General features: G+C 38.5%; 1 protein-coding gene across 6 annotated transcripts in view; it reads right to left on the bottom strand.

Moving 5' to 3' along the window:
• The window catches only part of MICAL2 (microtubule associated monooxygenase, calponin and LIM domain containing 2), a 209,631-nt gene that overhangs the window by 39,986 nt on the left and 146,776 nt on the right, over nucleotides 1-22,869 (bottom strand). For all 6 annotated transcript variants that reach the window (XM_040410402.1, XM_040410404.1, XM_040410406.1 and 3 more), the window contains 4 exons: nucleotides 15,763-15,934; nucleotides 15,208-15,362; nucleotides 10,263-10,337; nucleotides 4,218-4,288 (listed from right to left, as the gene is read on the bottom strand). In XM_040410402.1, coding sequence (XP_040266336.1) covers nucleotides 4,218-4,288; nucleotides 10,263-10,337; nucleotides 15,208-15,362; nucleotides 15,763-15,934 — 473 coding nt within the window. The remainder of the gene's footprint in view (nucleotides 1-4,217; nucleotides 4,289-10,262; nucleotides 10,338-15,207; nucleotides 15,363-15,762; nucleotides 15,935-22,869) is intronic.

Here is a 22,869-nt window from a genome sequence, read left to right as displayed (position 1 = left end):
TCACCCGTACATACTAAATGGTAAAACACTGGGTAACACTGACATGGAAAAGGATCTAGGAATTGGAATAAACAGCAAACTAAGCTGTAGAAACCAGTGTCAGGCAGCTGCTGCCAAGGTCAATAAGATAATGGGTTGCATCAAAAGGGACATAGATGCCCGTGATGAGAACATAGTCCTACCACTTTACACATCACTAGTCAGACCAAACATGGAGGACTGTGTAAAGTTCTGGGCTCCTGTGAACAAGGCAGACATAGCAGAGCTGGAGAGGGTCCAGAGGAGGGCAACTAAAGTAATAACTGGAATGGGGCAACTACAGTACCCTGAAAGATCATCAAAATTAGAGTTATTCACTTTAGAAAAAAGACGACTGAGGGGAGATCTAATTACTATGTATAAATATATCAGGGGTCAGTACAGAGATCACTCCCATCATCTATTTATCCCCAGGACTGTGACGAGGGGACATCCTCTGTGTCTGGAGGAAAGAAGGTTTGTACACAAACATAGAAGAGCATTCTTTACGGTAAGAGCAGTGAGACAATGGACTCTTTACTGTAAGAGCAGTGAGACTATGGAGTCTTTACTGTAAGAGCAGTGAGACTATGGACTCTTTACTGTAAGAGCAGTGAGACTATGGACTCTTTACTGTAAGAGCAGTGAGACTATGGACTCTTTACTGTAAGAGCAGTGAGACTATTGACTCTTTACGGTAAGAGCAGTAAGACTATGGGACTCTTTACTGTAAGAGCAGTGAGACTGTGGACTCTTTACTGTAAGAGCAGTGAGACTATGGACTCTGTACTGTAAGAGCAGTGAGACTATGGACTCTTTACTGTAAGAGCAGTGAGAATATGGACTCTATACTGTAAGAGCAGTGAGACTATGGACCCTTTACTGTAAGAGCAGTGAGACTATGGACTCTTTACTGTAAGAGCAGTGAGACTATGGACCCTTTACTGTAAGAGCAGTGAGACTATGGACCCTTTACTGTAAGAGCAGTGAGACTATGGACTCTTTACTGTAAGAGCAGTGAGACTATGGACTCTTTACTGTAAGAGCAGTGAGACTATGGACTCTATACTGTAAGAGCAGTGGGACTATGGACTCTTTACTGTAAGAGCAGTGAGACTATGAACTCTTTACTGTAAGAGCAGTGAGACTATGGACTCTTTACTGTAAGAGCAGTGAGACTATGGACTCTTTACTGTAAGAGCAGTGAGACTGAAATCTTTACTATAAGAGCAGTGAGACTATGGACTCTTTACAGTAAGAGCAGTGAGACTATGGGCTCTTTACTGTAAGAGCAGTGAGACTATAGACTCTTTACGGTAAGAGCAGTGAGACTGTGGACTCTTTACTGTAAGAGCAGTGGGACTGTGGACTCTTTACTGTAAGAGCAGTGAGACTATGGACTCTATACTGTAAGAGCAGTGAGACTATGGACTCTTTACTGTTAGAGCAGTGAGACTATGGACTCTTTACGGTAAGAGCAGTGAGACTGTGGACTCTTTACGGTAAGAGCAGTGAGACTATGGACTTTTTACGGTAAGAGCAGTGAGACTATGGACTCTATACTGTAAGAGCAGTGAGACTATGGACTCTTTACGGTAAGAGCAGTGAGACTGTGGACTCTTTACGGTAAGAGCAGTGAGACTATGGACTCTATACGGTAAGAGCAGTGAGACTATGGACTCTTTACGCTTAGAGCAGTGAGACTATGGACTCTATACTGTAAGAGCAGTGAGACTATGGACTCTACTGTAAGAGCAGTGAGACTATGGACTCTTTACGGTAAGAGCAGTGAGACTGTGGACTCTTTACGGTAAGAGCAGTGAGACTATGGACTCTATACGGTAAGAGCAGTGAGACTATGGACTCTTTACGCTTAGAGCAGTGAGACTATGGACTCTTTACTGTAAGAGCAGTGAGACTATGGACTCTACTGTAAGAGCAGTGAGACTATGGACTCTTTACTGTAAGAGCAGTGAGACTATGGACTCTATACGGTAAGAGCAGTGAGACTATGGACTCTTTACTGTAAGAGCGGTAAGACTGTGGACTCTTTACTGTAAGAGCAGTGAGACTATGGACTCTTTACTGTAAAAGCAGTGAGACTATGGACTCTTTACTGTAAGAGCAGTGAGACTATGGACTCTATACGGTAAGAGCAGTGAGACTATGGACTCTTTACTGTAAGAGCAGTAAGACTATGGACTCTTTACGGTAAGAGCAGTGAGACTATGGACTCTTTACTGTAAGAGCAGTGAGACTATGTACTCTTTACTGTAAGAGCAGTGAGACTATGGACTCTATACTGTAAGAGCAGTGAGACTATGGACTCTTTACGGTAAGAGCAGTGAGACTATGGACTCTTTACGGTAAGAGCAGTGAGACTCTGGACTCTTTACTGTAAGAGCGGTGAGACTATGGACTCTTTACGGTAAGAGCAGTGAGACTATGGACTCTCTGCCTGAGGAGGTGGTGATGGGGAGTACAATAAAGGAATTCAAGAGGGGCCTGGATGTATTTCTAGAGCGTACTAATATTACCGGCTATGGCTAATAGAGAGGGGTCGTCTGATTGGAGTCGGGAAGGAATTTTTTATTCCCCTAAAGTGGGGAAAATTGGCTTTAATTAACAGTTTTTTTTTTTTGCCTTCCTCTGGATCAACTTGCAGGATGACAGGCCGAACTGGATGGACAGATGTCTTTTTTCGGCCTTATGTACTACGTTACTATGTAAGTGTATATCGACAACATCATTTATCACACGACTATATACTGTACAACTGCCATATGAAACCTGCAAAGAAGGAATTAAAGGAGTTGTCTGGTTTCAGGAGGAAAGTATATCACAGGGAATCTGGCTGCAGAAAAGAAGGGATCATTACTTACCTGACTGATCCCATGTGGCTGCTCTGGTCCTCCTGGCAAGGATCTGTTTACCTGGCAGCAGCAGTGGTGTCATGTCAATAATATGTGACTGCTGCAGCCACCTCAGTGCAGTGCTGAGGCCAGTGATTGGCTGCAACGGTCATGAGTTGTAGAAGTGACATCACTGCTGCAGCCGAGTAAAGATATCACAGCCAGAAAAACCAGGTCAGCCAGGTAAGTAATGATTGCTTCTTTACTGCAGGCAGATTCCCTGTCTTGTTCACTTTCCTTTTGAAACAGAGGAGATGGAGCCTGAGACATTTATGGGCACATTTATTAAGACCGGCGAGGTGGTGGAGTGTCATGGTTTCGGGCTGCATGAGTGCGGTGGGGGACTACAGTTCATTGAGGGAACCATTAATAGGGAAAAGTCCTGTGACATACTGAAGCAGCGCATGATCCCCTCCCTTCTGGGCCGCAGGGCAGTATCCAACATGAGAACGACCCCAAACACCTCCAAGACAACCACTGCCTTGTAAAGAACCTGAGGGTAAAGGTGCTGGACCGGCCAAGCATGTCTCCAGACCTTAACCCTATGGAGAATCTGTGGGGCCTCCTCAGACGGACGGTGGAGGAGTGCAAGGTCTCTAACATCCACCAGATCCGTGATGTCATCATTGAAGAGAAGAAGAGGATTCCAGTGGAACCTGTAAAGATCTAGTGACCTCCATGTCCAAGAGAGTTAAGGCAGTGCTGGATCATAATGGTGGCCACACAGAATACTGACACTTTGGGCACAATTTGGCCATTGTCACTTAGGGGTGTACTCAATTTTGTTACCAGTGGTTCAGACATTAATGGCGGTGTGTGGAGTTATTTTGAGGGCACGTCCAATTAACACTGTTATACAATCCGTACACTGACTGCGTTACATTGTATCACAGGGTCAGATCTTCAGTGTTGTCCAAGGAAAAGATAGAAGAAAAGATTTACAGACATGTCAGGCGCGAACTCATTTTTGTGAGATACTGTAAATCTCTCCCTATGGCTCATGAAGAGAACAGCCAACAGTTATCTATTCCGACTGAAGATGCCTTTCACCATTACCACTGGCATATTGTATATTCTACAGCACATATGATTGGCAGGGGGCATCTCTACAGAGGGTGAGGTCAGGAGGAATGTGTCACTGGTGAAAGATTTTGAAACAATAGGATGAAAAACAAAATGTAATAAACAACTTAAACAAAAGAAACAAATTACATATGAGACTTTGTGGATGCATTATAGCCCTGTACATGTAATAACACAAATACTGTCTTCCTGATCACAAGTTACCTCATCGTCCGGAGAGCAGGAGCCGTCTCTGGAGACGTGAGACAATCTTTTAGCAATGAGAAGAGGAAAAGCTGAAAGGAAAATACAGGAACATAAAAGTTACATCAGATCTACAATGTGACCCAACAGCAACCCAATCTGGGAGCAGTATTACAGTAGTTATATTCTTGTACATAGGAGCGGTATTATAGTAGTTATATTCCTGTACATAGCAGTAGTATTATAGTAGTTATATTCCTGTACATAGGAGACAGTATTATAGTAGTTATATTCTTGTACATAGGAGCAGTATTATAGTAGTTATATTCTTGTACATAGGAGGCAGTATTATAGTAGTTATATTCTTGTACATAGGAGGCAGTATTATAGTAGTTATATTCTTGTAAATAGGAGCAGTATTATAGTAGTTATATTCTTGCACATAGGAGCAGTATTATAGTAGTTATATTCTTGTACATAGGAGCAGTATTATAGTAGTTATATTCTTGTACATAGGAGCAGTATTATAGTAGTTATATTATTGTACATAGGAGGCAGTATTATAGCAGTTATATTCTTGTACATAGGAGCAGTATTATAGTAGTTATATTCTTGTACATAGGAGCAGTATTATAGTAGTTATATTCTTGTACATAGGAGCAGTATTATAGTAGTTATATTCTTGTACATAGGAGCAGTATTATAGTAGTTATATTCCTGTACATAGGAGCAGTATTATAGTAGTTATATTCTTGTACATAGGAGGCAGTATTATAGTAGTTATATTCTTGTACATAGGAGCAGTATTATAGTAGTTATATTCTTGTACATAGGAGCAGTATTATAGTAGTTATATTCTTGTACATAGGAGCAGTATTATAGTAGTTATATTCTTGTACATAGGAGCAATATTATAGTAGATATATTCTTGTATATGTAGTTATATTCTTGTACATAGGAGCAGTATTATAGTAGTTATATTCTTGTACATAGGAGGCAGTATTATAGTAGTTATATTCTTGCACATAGGAGCAGTATTATAGCAGTTATATTCTTGTACATAGGAGGAAGTATTATAGTAGTTATATTCTTGTACATAGGAGCAGTATTATAGTAGTTATATTCTTGTACATAGGAGCAGTATTATAGTAGTTATATTCCTGTACATAGGAGGCAGTATTATAGTAGTTATATTCTTGCACATAGGAGCAGTATTATAGCAGTTATATTCTTGTACATAGGAGCAGTATTATAGTAGTTATATTCTTGTACATAGGAGGCAGTATTATAGTAGTTATATTCTTGTACATAGGAGCAGTATTATAGTAGTTATATTCTTGTACATAGGAGGCAGTATTATAGTAGTTATATTCTTGTACATAGGAGGCAGTATTATAGTAGTTATATTCCTGTACATAGGAGCAGTATTATAGTAGTTATATTCTTGTATATAGGAGCAGTATTATAGTAGTTATATTCCTGTACATAGGAGCAGTATTATAGTAGTTATATTCTTGCACATAGGAGGCAGTATTATAGTAGTTATATTCTTGTACATAAGAGCAGTATTGTAGTAATTCCATTCTTGTACATAGGAGCAGTATTATAGTAGTTATATTCTTGTACATAGGAGCAGTATTATAGTAGTTATATTCTTGTACATAGGAGCAGTATTATAGTAGTTATATTCTTGTACATAGGAGGCAGTATTATAGTAGTTATATTCTTGTACATAGGAGGCAGTATTATAGTAGTTATATTCCTGTACATAGGAGCAGTATTATAGTAGTTATATTCTTGTATATAGGAGCAGTATTATAGTAGTTATATTCCTGTACATAGGAGCAGTATTATAGTAGTTATATTCTTGCACATAGGAGGCAGTATTATAGTAGTTATATTCTTGTACATAAGAGCAGTATTGTAGTAATTCCATTCTTGTACATAGGAGCAGTATTATAGTAGTTATATTCTTGTACATAGGAGCAGTATTATAGTAGTTATATTCTTGTACATAGGAGCAGTATTATAGTAGTTATATTCCTGTACATAGGAGCAGTATTATAGTAGTTATATTCTTGCACATAGGAGCAGTATTATAGTAGTTATATTCTTGTACATAAGAGCAGTATTGTAGTAATTCCATTCTTGTACATAGGAGCAGTATTATAGTAGTTATATTCTTGTACATAGGAGCAGTATTATAGTAGTTATATTCTTGTACATAGGAGCAGTATTATAGTAGTTATATTCCTGTACATAGGAGCAGTATTATAGTAGTTATATTCTTGTACATAGGAGCAGTATTATAGTAGTTATATTCTTGTACATAGGAGCAGTATTATAGTAGTTATATTCTTGTACATAGGAGCAGTATTATAGTAGTTATATTCTTGTACATAGGAGCAGTATTATAGTAGTTATATTCTTGTACATAGGAGCAGTATTATAGTAGTTATATTCTTGTACATAGGAGCAGTATTATAGTAGTTATATTCGTGTACATAGGAGCAGTATTATAGTAGTTATATTCTTGTACATAGGAGCAGTATTATAGTAGTTATATTCTTGTACATAGGAGGTAGTATTATAGTAGTTATATTCTTGTACATAGGAGGTAGTATTATAGTAGTTATATTCTTGTATATAGGAGCAGTATTATAGTAGTTATATTCCTGTACATAGGAGCAGTATTATAGTAGTTATATTCTTGTACATAGGAGGCAGTATTATAGTAGTTATATTCTTGTACATAGGAGGCAGTATTATAGTAGTTATATTCTTGTACATAGGAGGCAGTATTATAGTAGTTATATTCTTGTACATAGGAGCAGTATTATAGTAGTTATATTCCTGTACATAGGAGCAGTATTATAGTAGTTATATTCTTGTACATAGGAGGCAGTATTATAGTAGTTATATTCCTGTACATAGGAGGCAGTATTATAGTAGTTATATTCTTGTACATAGGAGCAGTATTACAGTAGTTATATTCTTGTACATAGGAGCAGTATTACAGTAGTTATATTCTTGTACATAGGAGCAGTATTACAGTAGTTATATTCTTGTACATAGGAGCAGTATTATAGTAGTTATATTCTTGTACATAGGAGGCAGTATTATAGTAGTTATATTCTTGTACATAGGAGCAGTATTATAGTAGTTATATTCTTGTACATAGGAGCAGTATTATAGTAGTTATATTCTTGTACATAGGAGCAGTATTATAGTAGTTATATTCCTGTACATAGGAGCAGTATTATAGTAGTTATATTCTTGTACATAGGAGGTAGTATTATAGTAGTTATATTCTTGTACATAGGAGGTAGTATTATAGTAGTTATATTCTTGTATATAGGAGCAGTATCATAGTAGTTATATTCCTGTACATAGGAGCAGTATTATAGTAGTTATATTCTTGTACATAGGAGGCAGTATTATAGTAGTTATATTCTTGTACATAGGAGGCAGTATTATAGTAGTTATATTCTTGTACATAGGAGGCAGTATTATAGTAGTTATATTCTTGTACATAGGAGCAGTATTATAGTAGTTATATTCTTGTACATAGGAGGCAGTATTATAGTAGTTATATTCTTGTACATAGGAGGCAGTATTATAGTAGTTATATTCTTGTACATAGGAGCAGTATTATAGTAGTTATATTCTTGTACATAGGAGCAGCATTATAGTAGTTATATTCTTGTACATAGGAGGCAGTATTATAGTAGTTATATTCTTGTACATAGGAGCAGTATTATAGTAGTTATATTCTTGTACATAGGAGGCAGTATTATAGTAGTTATATTCCTGTACATAGGAGCAGTATTATAGTAGTTATATTCTTGTACATAGGAGACAGTATTATAGTAGCTATATTTTTGTACATTCAGGGCTGTGTAAATGAACTTTTTATGGTATAGTGGCTGCAATTTATGGAGCCTCTTGCAGAATCTGGAGAGAATTACTGTCTGATGCTGCATATATCTTGTAAGTGACTTCTTGAGATGTGGCTTTTTTTCTAGGTGAGGGTGAAATATTCCAGGCAGCATTTTTCAAATTCTTTATCTTATAGAAACCATTCACGGTGACATTCTGTTTGCCTATATTGTAAGAAAAGGTAGAGCGCCCTCTAGGGTATGTTGTAGTACACTTCCTCTATTATACGGTGGTATTGTTGCATGTCTGGAGCCTTGATGCTCTGTGTACTCTGGAATTGTACCTCTGAGATTCTCTCCATAGCAGAGAGTTGGAGAATGGATGTTTATTTAGTATCAAGCCTCATGTATGCAGAATCCACCGCTCTTAAAACATGGAGTGATATAAAAGATGTAAGCACGGACGTCATTCAGGGGTGACGCATCGGCCATCAGTTTACAAGCACGCACAATAGCTTTGTGCAAATCAGTTTCTGTATACAGAAGAGAGGAGGCATTTCAGAAATGGACTGGATACTGGGCATTTACATAGCATCGACATGGCCGGGCCCGCTATTAGGGCGCACCCTGGTGGTGGGAAATGTCCTCACATACATCCCTCCCTTTCCTGATACCATAGGTCCCACCTCTAGAAATTAATTAAAAGGGGGTCTCCAGTATAGAATACCAAAAGTTTTATTAACGTTTCAATGTATAATGAAAAGTTCTGCAATTCTCTGATAGGCTTTTTGTTTCACTATTCTCTAGATCTCTGCTAGCGGTCAGTGAATAGGTGCATTGTTGCTTACATCCAGAGGTTCAGAAATCTGTATTCATACTTATCAAAGCTGACAAACACTTCAGCAGCACAAATATCTCTCCTGTAATGATTTGTTACAGTGTATCAGTGTAGATGGAATGCATGAATCTGGACCATAGGATATTTTTCTTACGCTGGATACAATTGTAGCAGATCCTCAGCTGAGGGAAGGATTAGGCCTGTATGTGTTTTTAAGCTATGGCTGTAAGCAGGAATGCTTCCATGCATTGACAGTCAGCAGAGATATTGAAAATGTTGAAATACAAAGTATATTAGAAAGTTGCAGAACTTTCATTCTAAGGTTTCATTTCTTTTGTAAATCCGATCTTTTTTATTAATAGTTTATATTTCCATGTACAGAAAAATATTTCAAACATCTTCCGATATTGTGTAACAACTTTCAGAGGACATAACTAGAGGCATATACAAGAATGTACAATTCCCTTCACCTCCCCTCCCAACCTGCAGAACGCCCCCCTTACCCACAAACCCTTCTTATCCCCCCTGAGACGATCAACTTCAAGGCGGCATCCTTAGAAGCCATCTCTCCGGATTTTTTGACCATGGTATTAAACGCACATATTATTACGCAGGATTTGGTACGTCTCCTGTAGGTGGGGAATGTTCTGAACACCCCGTTATCTAATAGGTCGCTTATCCTATGTACTCCTTTGTCCTTCCATTCATTACATCCCATCAAGGAGTGGAAGTCAGACAAAAGGGGGTTGTTCCATAGTGGGACATATTCCGTGATGCCAGAAATCCCTTTCAGTTGCTTGACTTTTATACCCGACCTTCCTCATTGCCTCTATGTCCACTATGGGAATCCCTGAACCCTCCAGAACCCTCATGAGGTCTTCCCCACCCATTTTTTGCCATAGTATCTGACCAGTCATATCTACTGTGTTGGCCTCCGACCAACCCTTAAAATGTTCGCATTGAGCTGCTAAATAATATATCCACGGTTTAGGCGATGCTAGTCCCCCCCCACCGTTTTCGCATACGGTAAAGTCTGCAGCTTTATTCTAGGCGGACCTCTACGCCACACTAGGTCTCTGAAGATGGAGTTGATTCTGTATCCCGACCGGGGCGTTGTGAAGGACATACAGAAGTTGTGGCATCATGACCATCTTTAAAAGGTTAACTCTGCCTACCACCGATAGAAACCGCTTACACCAAGCCCTAACCGTCACCCGGAATTTCGTAAGCAGTGGCGTTAAATGAAGCCCTTCAAACTCTGACAATCGGGACGAGATAAGGTTTCATTTCTAGGAGAGTCTACGGGGTCGGCCCCAGGTCTCGGGGGTGACATGGGCTGCATATACTTACTGGACTGAATTTTCTGCCTCCACCTTTGAGATTTGTTTGCTGTCACAGCTGGGATGTTGCTTGTGCGAACGAGAGCTGAAACAGAAGAGGGTCCGAGAAAGCTTTATGAATATAAAATCCACACAGACTGAACACAGGGGTCAGTATGAGACATGTACAGAGCTGGCACCTCTGCCCGGACATCTTGTATCTGCTTCTCATAAGATAAACTTTTAGATTTTATAAACCTTCCACATTTTTCAAAATGCAAATAATATCATCAAAGTCCTGGTATTCCATGATTCGGCCCTTGTCATACTGAAAAGCAGCCACTAGAGGGCACCAGTAGCCATTCCACATCCAAAGGTCAATACGGTTACATCTGGATTGTAGGGAAACGGATGAATAATAATGACTTCCATAGCAGAGAGATTTAGAATACAAGCCCCTCTTGGGGCAGGGACTGAGATGAACACATACAGTGATGTGGGCCATGTCAGTATATATACTATACATCCCCTTTATTTCCACTTATAGGGGTGTTCCAATGTGATGTAAACAAAGCTTAAAGGGGTTGTGCAACTTTAAACTTTTATCTTTACAGACCTCACAGAGCGGCCGGATCTGTGGCGGTGATTATACTTACCTGGTCCCCGCCGCTGGATTCCGGCTCCATCGCTCCACAGCCGCTTTCAGAAATCAACATCCTGCTGATGAAGGACATATGACGGCTGCAGCCAATCTCTGGCCGTACATCACTGCGTCACGCGCCGCATGGGTGACAGGTCACTGCTGCAGCCAGTAATTAGCTGCAGCGGTCAAGTGACCTCCATCAACAGGATGTTGATTCCAGAACGACCCGGGACCTGCAGAGGCCTCCGCGGAGTGATGGAGCAGGAACCTAGCGGCGTGGACCAGGAAAATCTGATCACCATCGCGGGTCCCGACGCTCCTTGAGGTCTCTTAAACAAAACAAAAAAAAAGCAACAACAAAAAGTTTAAAGTTGCCCAGCGCCTTTAATCACAAAAAAATGTAACGTTCTGCAACTGTCTATTAGACGTTTCAATGGTCAGTCACGATCTCTGCTTACGGTCAGTGAATGTAAATATTGTTGCTTACATGTAGAGGATGTATACAGACCTACTACTTGCCACAGCTGAGGGTTTGCTGCCTATGTATCCAGTCTTAGGCTACCTTCACACTAGCAAATCAAAATAGTGGTACAGTGGCTCACTAGTTTGGAATTATGGACAGAGGCGCACTGTCCTCGGCGCACTGTCCTCGGCGCACTGTCCTCGGCGCACTGTCCTCGGCGCACTGTCCTCGGCGCACTGTCCTCGGCGCACTGTCCTCGGCGCACCCAAAGCCGTTCAGTAAGTGCAGGTGAGTGAGTATATGTACGAAAGGCACCTTCACATCTGATGCTGCACCGAACAAATGGCGATACGTTGATTATATGTTTACATTATTTACTCCTTATAGGTCACTGAGTATCCAGTACTACACAACCTCTCAGCATATTCAAGTGAAATGTAACGTAAATCCCCCCCAAATAAACATAAAAAATAAAAATATATTAATCAAACATGAGTATCAATGGATATATGAACATACAGTAACGGTGCAAACAAGTAGAAAGTACCGCCGCACTCCAAGTCTTCCATATTTATTTTCACCAGACAAGCAGCTTGCCTTATAGAAATATGGAAATCATTTGAAGATTTGGAGAGCCGCGGTACAGAATGGACATACTGAATTTGGCTCTTGGAAGATTGGGTTGCCATTGTACTGCGAACATTTCATACCATCAGAGGTCTGGTTGACTGTTACTTCCCAGAGATTGAGATCTCCTGATGAATTGGTCAATTAGATATATTTTTTAACAGTATTGTGAACACACATATATATATATATTTACCTTCTATGACTGTTGCCATCAATTTTTGCATTTAGTATCTGCCTCATTGACTTATTTATACCATTAATTGTATTATCCGAATTTTATCCCACATCAATAAAATCCCAATACTACAGATATTATTTATTTGTCAGACGGGGTGTTGTCTGCCAGTGGGAGCACCTCTAAGTGATTCCCCATCACCCGTGTGCGACATAATTCCGAATTTATAAATACCGGTAAATGTAGCGTTTCTTAAAAACACCAAACATAAGCAGATATTAAATGTATTAAAAATGCTAAGAAAAACCTTAAAAATGCATCTGCGTTTAAAATGCGTTTTGTTTAATTTTAGAAGATTCGCATATCTCCAATTACCAATAAATGGTAGCAAATAGTGAGGTAGAATAGCGGAGTGTAGGGTACAGATATCACAGAGGTTCAGGGGAACTTTATATCAAATCCTCATACGTAGAGCGAATGTTTCCTACTCACCTACAGCATAGAATAAAAAATAAAAATAGAAAGACAAATTGCATTATAGATCAATTGCACTGAAGTCAGATAAGTGGCTTCATTGTGGTATCTATTTCATCCCAAGTAAAGTCCGATTCACTGAGTTAGATGGGGTCAGGTGAGGTATCAAATAAACTGCCGATTCAAGGTATGCAAAACAGTTCCTTATATATAGCAAAAATCGGAGCGTTGCTCCAAGATGGAATAATGCTGGGAGTATGAGGATAATGTATAATCATCGGGTGCTCAAATGGTGGTTAGATGGTTGGTCCCAATACGTATATTCAAATATAATCTGTATAGTTTTATTTTGTATTGTTGGCTTCTGCATTGGTGGTCGCTGGTAGGCGCCTTTGTGTTCCACTCTCCGTCAGAGATGTATGTTACCTTATCTATGGATCGCCTGGTTTCAGCGTGTCACGTGTTCTCCGGCGTATCACGTGGTGTCCCACGTGTTTGATTTGTGGTTGTTCAGCGAACTATCCTGATGACACCCGGTTCAATTGGAAATGTTCATATTTTAAATCATTGTTGCTCCATACATCCAGGATTTTGATATAAGAGGTTACATCACTGCCAAAAGCGTTTCGGAGCTAATCCCTGCTCCGTCTTCAGTGGCTCACAGTTACCTAATGCGACTAGTAGGAGTCTTTAAATAATCCTTCCAAAAAGGTGAAGTAATTATCAGGTTGAGTCTTTTTTTTTGCTGAGCGTCTATAATGTTCATTTTCCAAAATAACATAAATAAAAACAATAATAATAATAATAATAATAACACCAATAATTGTGAAACTATTAAAAATACAAAAAACACATCTGTGTTTTTGATGTGATTTGCATGCGTTTCTTGTGTTTTATTCACTCAAATTTACTCTTTTGTATTAAAATGGTTCTAGTTTTTTATATAATAGTTAATCTTCATATAAAACTCTGGGATATCCCATTTTCTATTACAAATATATAAAAAATATTGAAAAAAATTGTAGTTGTTGAATTGATTCATGCCATGCGGTATTAATTGAAGTGAACGGTCATGTTTTGAACTGACGATAATGCAATTTGTCTTTCTATTTTTATTTTTTATTCTATGCTGTAGGTGAGTAGGAAACATTGGCTATATGTATGGGGATTTGATATAAAGTTCCCCTGAACCTCTGTGATATCTGTACCCTACACTCCGCTATTCTACCTCACTATTTGCTACCATTTATTGGTAATTGGAGATATGCGAATCTTCTAAAATTAAACAAAACACAAGAAACGCATGCAAAACGCATTTAAAACACAGATGCGTTTTTTGGGGTTTTTCTTAGCATTTTTAATACATTTAATATCTGCTTATGTTTGTTGTTTTTTAAGAAACACTACATTTACCGGTATTTGTCACTATTTATCCTACAACCAGCGACACCTTTACTGTATGTTCATGTATCCATTGATACACATGTTTGATTGATATATTTAAATTTTTTATGTTTTTGGGGGGATTTATGTTAAAATTTAACTTGAATATGTTGAGAGGTTGTGTAGTACTTGATACTCAGTGACCTAAACATATAACCAACTTATCGCCATTTGTTCCGTGCAGCATCAGATGTGAGTGTGCCTTTCATACATATACTTACTCACCTGCTTTCCCACTAGCTGCAGACTTCTCCGGCAGGTTGTTTTGACGGGTGAACAGCCTTCCGGATCCGTGCTGCCGCTAGTGCACGCGTGCCGCCGGAGGTCCGCTCTGACCCCATCGACTATAATGTCGTAGTTTTATTCCGGCCACCTCTTGGCATGTTTGCCTTATTATAGTCAATGGGGCCGGAGCGGACCTCTGGCGGCAGCCGTGCACTAGCAGCAGCACGGATCTGGCAGGCTGTTCCCCCGCTGGAACAGCCTATTGGAGAAGGCTGCCACAAGTGTGAAGGTGGTCTAGGCTACTTTCACACTTGCGGCAGCCTTTTCCGGCAGGCTGTTCCAGCGGGGGAACAGCCTGCCGAATCCGTGCTACCGCAAGTCCACCGTGCCGGCTGAAGTCCAGTCCGGCCCCATAACTATAAGTCCACTCCGGCCTGCCCCCATTATAGTTATGGGTCGGAGTGGACTTCCGGCGGCACGGTGGACTTGCGGTAGCACGGATGCGGCAGGCTGTTCCCCCGCTGGAACAGCCTGCCAGAAAAGGCTGCCGCAAGTGTGAAAGTAGCCTAAGTAATCCCTGGACTCCAGACAGATACATTGTACCTGCACTGATACAATGTTGCAAACTTTTAGGACAGTAAAGAGAGATTTGTGCTGCTGATGTGTTTAGGTCACAGAGGATTGTCTAGACTAGATATAATTGTAACGAACCCTCAATTGTGATAAATATAAGTTTAAATGGTTTTCTAGTTTTGGGAGTAAATGAAAATGTTTCCATTCACTGACATCAAGCAGATATCTTGAAAATGGTAAGTAATTGGTGTAAAACTGGAAAGTCAATCCCATGGTCCTGTGTTGATGGTGAAGACTCCGATGACGATATTCCCCTCATCATCCACGACGAGTTCTGGAAAGTCACTTACCGTCTGTAGCTTTGGATGGGTGAGCGCTATCCCCCTGCGCTTCCCTGCGACTCCCTGAGGTTCCCAGGGGAGCAGACTCCTTCTTCTTCCGGAATGACAATTGCCTGCAATGTGTCTTTCCAGGCTTCTCCTCCGGGCGATTCTCTGCATCCGAGCTGAAATAACGAGAAGTTTTAATGAGTCTGTGCTGATACCTGGAGATGGACACCATTGTGGGCTGATCCGATATTCAAAATCCAATAAATTACAGAAATCTCCACCAGTCCTTGTTAAAAATGTAGTCTTAGTTATAGCTGTTCTGGAAAATCTGAGCGACAACTAATATGGCTATTGTTTCAGCCTTTACAAAGGTGGTCACCCAGCTTTATAACATCTTACAGTAACTTTCTAGAAGCGGTCAACTCTTAGAGATTGACAATATAGACGGTTTTCTACGATAGTATCATAATCCAAGATATTTGATAATCTGCCCGCTGGTCCCATTACTGACAAATAAAATAAATTTATTGGAATGTAACTCAAAATGCAAAAGTGAGAAGCCACCCAGGACGTCACCTGCTCTCATCGCTCAGCACCATGACACGGACGGCCAGCAGGTTATTATCAGCTGTCTCCTCCTCTGGGCCAATCCTGACTGATTTCCACTCCGTAGACACAGATGAACTTCTTCTCTTGAAAATCTTAAAGAATGAATCACTCCGGGATTTCTTGGGTGAAGATGGTTCATCTGCAGATTCATCACCAAAGAAGATTATTAACATAAGATAAAAGCAAAGACACAGTAAATTAAATTAATCAAGAACGAATATAACTACTATAATACTGCCTCCTATGTACAAGAATATAACTACTATAATACTGCTCCTATGTACAAGAATATAACTACTATAATACTGCTCCTATGTACAGGAATATACCTACTATAATACTGCTCCTATGTACAAGAATATAACTACTATAATACTGCTCCTATGTACAAGAATATAACTACTATAATACTGCCTCCTATGTACAGGAATATAACTACTATAATACTGCTCCTATGTACAAGAATATAACTACTATAATACTGCCTCCTATGTACAAGAATATAACTACTATAATACTGCTCCTATGTACAAGAATATAACTGCTATAATACTGCCTCCTATGTACAAGAATATAACTACTATAATACTGCCTCCTATGTACAAGAATATAACTACTATAATACTGCTCCTATGTACAAGAATATACCTACTATAATACTGCTCCTAAGTACAAGAATATAACTACTATAATACTGCTCCTATGTACAAGAATATACCTACTATAATACTGCTCCTATGTACAAGAATATACCTACTATAATACTGCTCCTATGTACCAGAATATAACTACTATAATACTGCCCCTATATACAAGAATATAACTACTATAATACTGCCTCCTATGTACAAGAATATAACTACTATAATACTGCCTCCTATGTACAAGAATATAACTACTATAATACTGCCTCCTATGTACAAGAATATAACTACTATAATACTGCTCCTATGTACAAGAATATAACTACTATAATACTGCTCCTATGTACAAGAATATAACTACTATAATACTGCCTCCTATGTACAAGAATATAACTACTATAATACTGCCTCCTGTGTACAAGAATATAACTACTATAATACTGCTCCTATGTACAAGAATATAACTACTATAATACTGCTCCTATGTACAAGAATATAACTACTATAATACTGCTCCTATATACAAGAATATAACTACTATAATACTGCTCCTATGTACAAGAATATAACTACTATAATACTGCTCCTATGTACAAGAATATAACTACTATAATACTGCTCCTATGTACAAGAATATAACTACTATAATACTGCTCCTATGTACAAGAATATAACTACTATAATACTGCCTCCTATGTACAAGAATATAACTACTATAATACTGCCTCCTATGTACAAGAATATAACTACTATAATACTGCTCCTATGTACAGGAATATAACTACTATAATACTGCTCCTATGTACAAGAATATAACTACTATAATACTGCTCCTATGTACAAGAATATAACTACTATAATACTGCCTCCTATGTACAAGAATATAACTACTATAATACTGCCTCCTATGTACAAGAATATAACTACTATAATACTGCCTCCTATGTACAAGAATATAACTACTATAATACTGCCTCCTATGTACAAGAATATAACTACTGTAATACTGCTCCTATGTACAAGAATATAACTACTATAATACTGCCTCCTATGTATAAGAATATAACTACTATAATACTGCCTCCTATGTACAGTAATATAACTACTATAATACTGCTCCTATGTACAGTAATATAACTACTATAATACTGCCTCCTATGTACAGTAATATAACTACTATAATACTGCCTCCTATGTACAGTAATATAACTACTATAATACTGCTCCTATGTACAAGAATATAACTACTATAATACTGCCTCCTATGTACAGGAATATAACTACTATAATACTGCTCCTATGTACAAGAATATAACTACTATAATACTGCCTCCTATGTACAAGAATATAACTACTATAATACTGCTCCTATGTACAAGAATATAACTACTATAATACTGCTCCTATGTACAGTAATATAACTACTATAATACTGCCTCCTATGTACAGTAATATAACTGCTATAATACTGCCTCCTATGTACAGTAATATAACTGCTATAATACTGCTCCTATGTACAAGAATATAACTGCTATAATACTGCCTCCTATGTAGAAGAATATAACTACTATAATACTGCCTCCTGTGTACAAGAATATAACTACTATAATACTGCCTCCTATAATGTACAGGAATATAACTACTACACTGCTCAAAAAAATAAAGGGAACACTTAAACAACACAATGTAACTCCAAGTCAATCACACTTCTGTGAAATCAAACTGTCCACTTAGGAAGCAACACTGAGTGACAATCAATTTCACATGCTGTTGTGCAAATGGGATAGACAACAGGTGGAAATTATAGGCAATTAGCAAGACACCCCCAATAAAGGAGTGGTTCTGCAGGTGGTGACCACAGACCACTTCTCAGTTCCTATGCTTCCTGGCTGATGTTTTGGTCACTTTTGAATGCTGGCGGTGCTTTCACTCTAGTGGTAGCATGAGACGGAGTCTACAACCCACACAAGTGGCTCAGGTAGTGCAGCTTATCCAGGATGGCACATCAATGCGAGCTGTGGCAAGAAGGTTTGCTGTGTCTGTCAGCGTAGTGTCCAGAGCATGGAGGCGCTACCAGGAGACAGGCCAGTACATCAGAAGACGTGGAGGAGGCCGTAGGAGGGCAACAACCCAGCAGCAGGACCGCTACCTCCGCCTTTTTGCAAGGAGGAACAGGAGGAGCACTGCCAGAGCCCTGCAAAATGACCTCCAGCAGGCCACAAATGTGCATGTGTCTGCTCAAACGGTCAGAAACAGACTCCATGAGGGTGATATGAGGGCCCGACGTCCACAGGTGGGGGTTGTGCTTACAGCCCAACACCGTGCAGGACGTTTGGCATTTGCCAGAGAACACCAAGATTGGCAAATTCGCCACTGGCGCCTTGTGCTCTTCACAGATGAAAGCAGGTTCACACTGAGCACATGTGACAGACGTGACAGAGTCTGGAGACGCCGTGGAGAACGTTCTGCTGCCTGCAACATCCTCCAGCATAACCGGTTTTACATTGGGTCAGTAATGGTGTGGGGTGGCATTTCTTTGGAGGGCCGCACAGCCCTCCATGTGCTCGCCAGAGGTAGCCTGACTGCCATTAGGTACCGAGATGAGATCCTCAGACCCCTTGTGAGACCATATGCTGGTGCGGTTGGCCCTGGGTTCCTTCTAATGCAGGACAATGCTAGACCTCATGTGGCTGGAGTGTGTCAGCAGTTCCTGCAAGACGAAGGCATTGATGCTATAGACTGGCCCGCCCGTTCCCCAGACCTGAATCCAATTGAGCACATCTGGGACATCATGTCTCGCTCTATCCACCAACGTCACGTTGCACCACAGACTGTCCAGGAGTTGGCAGATGCTTTAGTCCAGGTCTGGGAGGAGATCCCTCAGGAGACCGTCCAACCACCTCATCAGGAGCATGCACAGGCGTTGTAGGGAGGTCATACAGGCACGTGGAGGCCACACACACTACTGCGCCTCATTCTGACTTGTTTTAAGGACATTACATCAAAGTTGGATCAGCCTGTAGTGTGTTTTTCCACTTAAATTTTGAGTGTGACTCCAAATCCAGACCTCCATGGGTTAAAAAAATTTGATTTCCATTTTTTTATTTTTGTGTGATTTTGTTGTCAGCACATTCAACTATGTAAAGAACAAAGTATTTCAGAAGAATATTTAATTAACTCAGAACTAGGATGTGTTATTTTTGTGTTCCCTTTTTTGAGCAGTGTATAATACTGCTCCTATGTACAAGAATATAACTACTATAATACTGCCTCCTATGTACAAGAATATAACTGCTATAATACTGCTCCTATGTACAGGAATATAACTACTATAATACTGCCTCCTATGTACAAGAATATAACCACTATAATACTGCTTCTATGTACAGGAATATAAGTACTATAATACTGCTCCTATGTACAAGAATATAACTACTATAATACTGCCTCCTATGTACAAGAATATAACTGCTATAATACTGCTCCTATGTACAAGAATATAACTACTATAATATTGCCTCCTATGTACAAGAATATAACTACTATAATACTGCTCCTATGTACAGGAATATAACTACTATAATACTGCTCCTATGTACAAGAAGATAACTACTGTAATACTGCCTCCTATGTACAAGAATATAACTACTATAATACTGCTCCTATGTACAAGAATATAACTACTATAATACTGCTCCTATGTACAAGAATATAACTACTATAATACTGCTCCTATGTACAAGAATATAACTACTATAATACTGCTCCTATGTACAAGAATATAACTACTATAATACTGCTCCAATGTACAAGAATATAACTACTATAATACTGCCTCCTATGTACAAGAATATAACTACTATAATACTGCTCCTATGTACAAGAATATAACTACTATAATACTGCTCCTATGTACAGTAATATAACTACTATAATACTGCTCCTATGTACAAGAATATAACTGCTATACTACTGCTCCTATGTACAAGAATATAACTATTATAATACTGCCTCCTATGTACAAGAATATAACTACTATAATACTGCTCCTATGTACAAGAATATAACTACTATAATACTGCCTCCTATGTACAAGAATATAACTGCTATAATACTGCTCCTATGTACAGGAATATAACTACTATAATACTGCCTCCTATGTACAAGAATATAACCACTATAATACTGCTTCTATGTACAGGAATATAAGTACTATAATACTGCTCCTATGTACAAGAATATAACTACTATAATACTGCCTCCTATGTACAAGAATATAACTGCTATAATACTGCTCCTATGTACAAGAATATAACTACTATAATATTGCCTCCTATGTACAAGAATATAACTACTATAATACTGCTCCTATGTACAGGAATATAACTACTATAATACTGCTCCTATGTACAAGAAGATAACTACTGTAATACTGCCTCCTATGTACAAGAATATAACTACTATAATACTGCTCCTATGTACAAGAATATAACTACTATAATACTGCTCCTATGTACAAGAATATAACTACTATAATACTGCTCCTATGTACAAGAATATAACTACTATAATACTGCTCCTATGTACAAGAATATAACTACTATAATACTGCTCCAATGTACAAGAATATAACTACTATAATACTGCCTCCTATGTACAAGAATATAACTACTATAATACTGCTCCTATGTACAAGAATATAACTACTATAATACTGCTCCTATGTACAGTAATATAACTACTATAATACTGCTCCTATGTACAAGAATATAACTGCTATACTACTGCTCCTATGTACAAGAATATAACTATTATAATACTGCCTCCTATGTACAAGAATATAACTACTATAATACTGCTCCTATGTACAAGAATATAACTACTATAATACTGCTCCTATGTACAAGAATAAAACTACTATAATACTGCTCCTATATACAAGAATATAACTGCTATAATACTGCTCCTATAGACAAGAATATAACTACTATAATACTGCCCCTATGTACAAGAATATAACTACTATAATACTGCTCCTATGTACAAGAATATAACTACTATAATACTGCTCCTATGTACAAGAATATAACTACTATAATACTGCTCCAATGTACAAGAATATAACTACTATAATACTGCCTCCTATGTACAAGAATATAACTACTATAATACTGCTCCTATGTACAAGAATATAACTACTATAATACTGCTCCTATGTACAGTAATATAACTACTATAATACTGCTCCTATGTACAAGAATATAACTATTATAATAGTGCCTCCTATGTACAAGAATATAACTACTATAATACTGCTCCTATGTACAAGAATATAACTACTATAATACTGCTCCTATGTACAAGGATATAACTACTATAATACTGCTCCTATGTACAAGAATATAACTACTATAATACTGCCTCCTATGTACAAGAATATAACTACTATAATACTGCTCCTATGTACAAGAATATAACTACTATAATACTGCTCCTATGTACAAGGATATAACTACTATAATACTGCTCCTATGTACAGGAATATAACTACTATAATACTGCCCCTATGTACAAGAATATAACTACTATAATACTGCTCCTATGTACAGGAATATAACTACTATAATACTGCTCCTATGTACAGGAATATAACTACTATAATACTGCTCCTATGTACAAGAATATAACTACTATAATACTGCTCCTATGTACAGGAATATAACTACTATAATACTGCTCCTATGTACAAGAATAAAACTACTATAATACTGCTCCTATATACAAGAATATAACTGCTATAATACTGCTCCTATGTACAAGAATATAACTACTATAATACTGCTCCTATGTACAAGAATATAACTACTATAATACTGCTCCTATGTACAAGAATATAACTGCTATAATACTGCTCCTATAGACAGTAGCATGGATATTAGCGCTGGAGTTGCCCTTTAAGTGATACACTCAGACCTCTCAGGGCGCTCTCTGCTCTCGGGATGAGTCTTTGGTAACATAATATTTTAATAAGACCTTGTTAAATCATCAGCACAAGAAAAGAAATAGAGAAATCTAAGGCTGGACAGTCTCCAAAATCCTCAAGATTTCATACTCCGCTATTCCTGTATGGTGATAATCCTGTCATGTACTAATCTGATGTTTCTGAGGTTGTGCCTCGTGCCTCTGGCTTTGCCTCGACAGGTTTTACTTCCCATTTATTAGAATAGGGGGTTCGGGAAGCCTGTACCGCACACGGACTGGATGTTTTTATTTTTAATGCTATGGACCCCACAACTGATAAGACAGAACTGGTATCGTCGGTGCTGCTCTGGGTTCCTGCTCACACAGTCCCTGTTAAAGGGGTGCTTTCACTTTAGCAAATGGCATTTATTATGTGGGATCAGTGACCTTCGGCACTCCAGCTGCTGTG

Source organism: Bufo bufo, chromosome 10 (assembly GCF_905171765.1).
Source record: "Bufo bufo chromosome 10, aBufBuf1.1, whole genome shotgun sequence".
NCBI lineage: Eukaryota > Metazoa > Chordata > Amphibia > Anura > Bufonidae > Bufo > Bufo bufo.
This window is presented reverse-complemented; position numbering and strand designations above follow the sequence as displayed.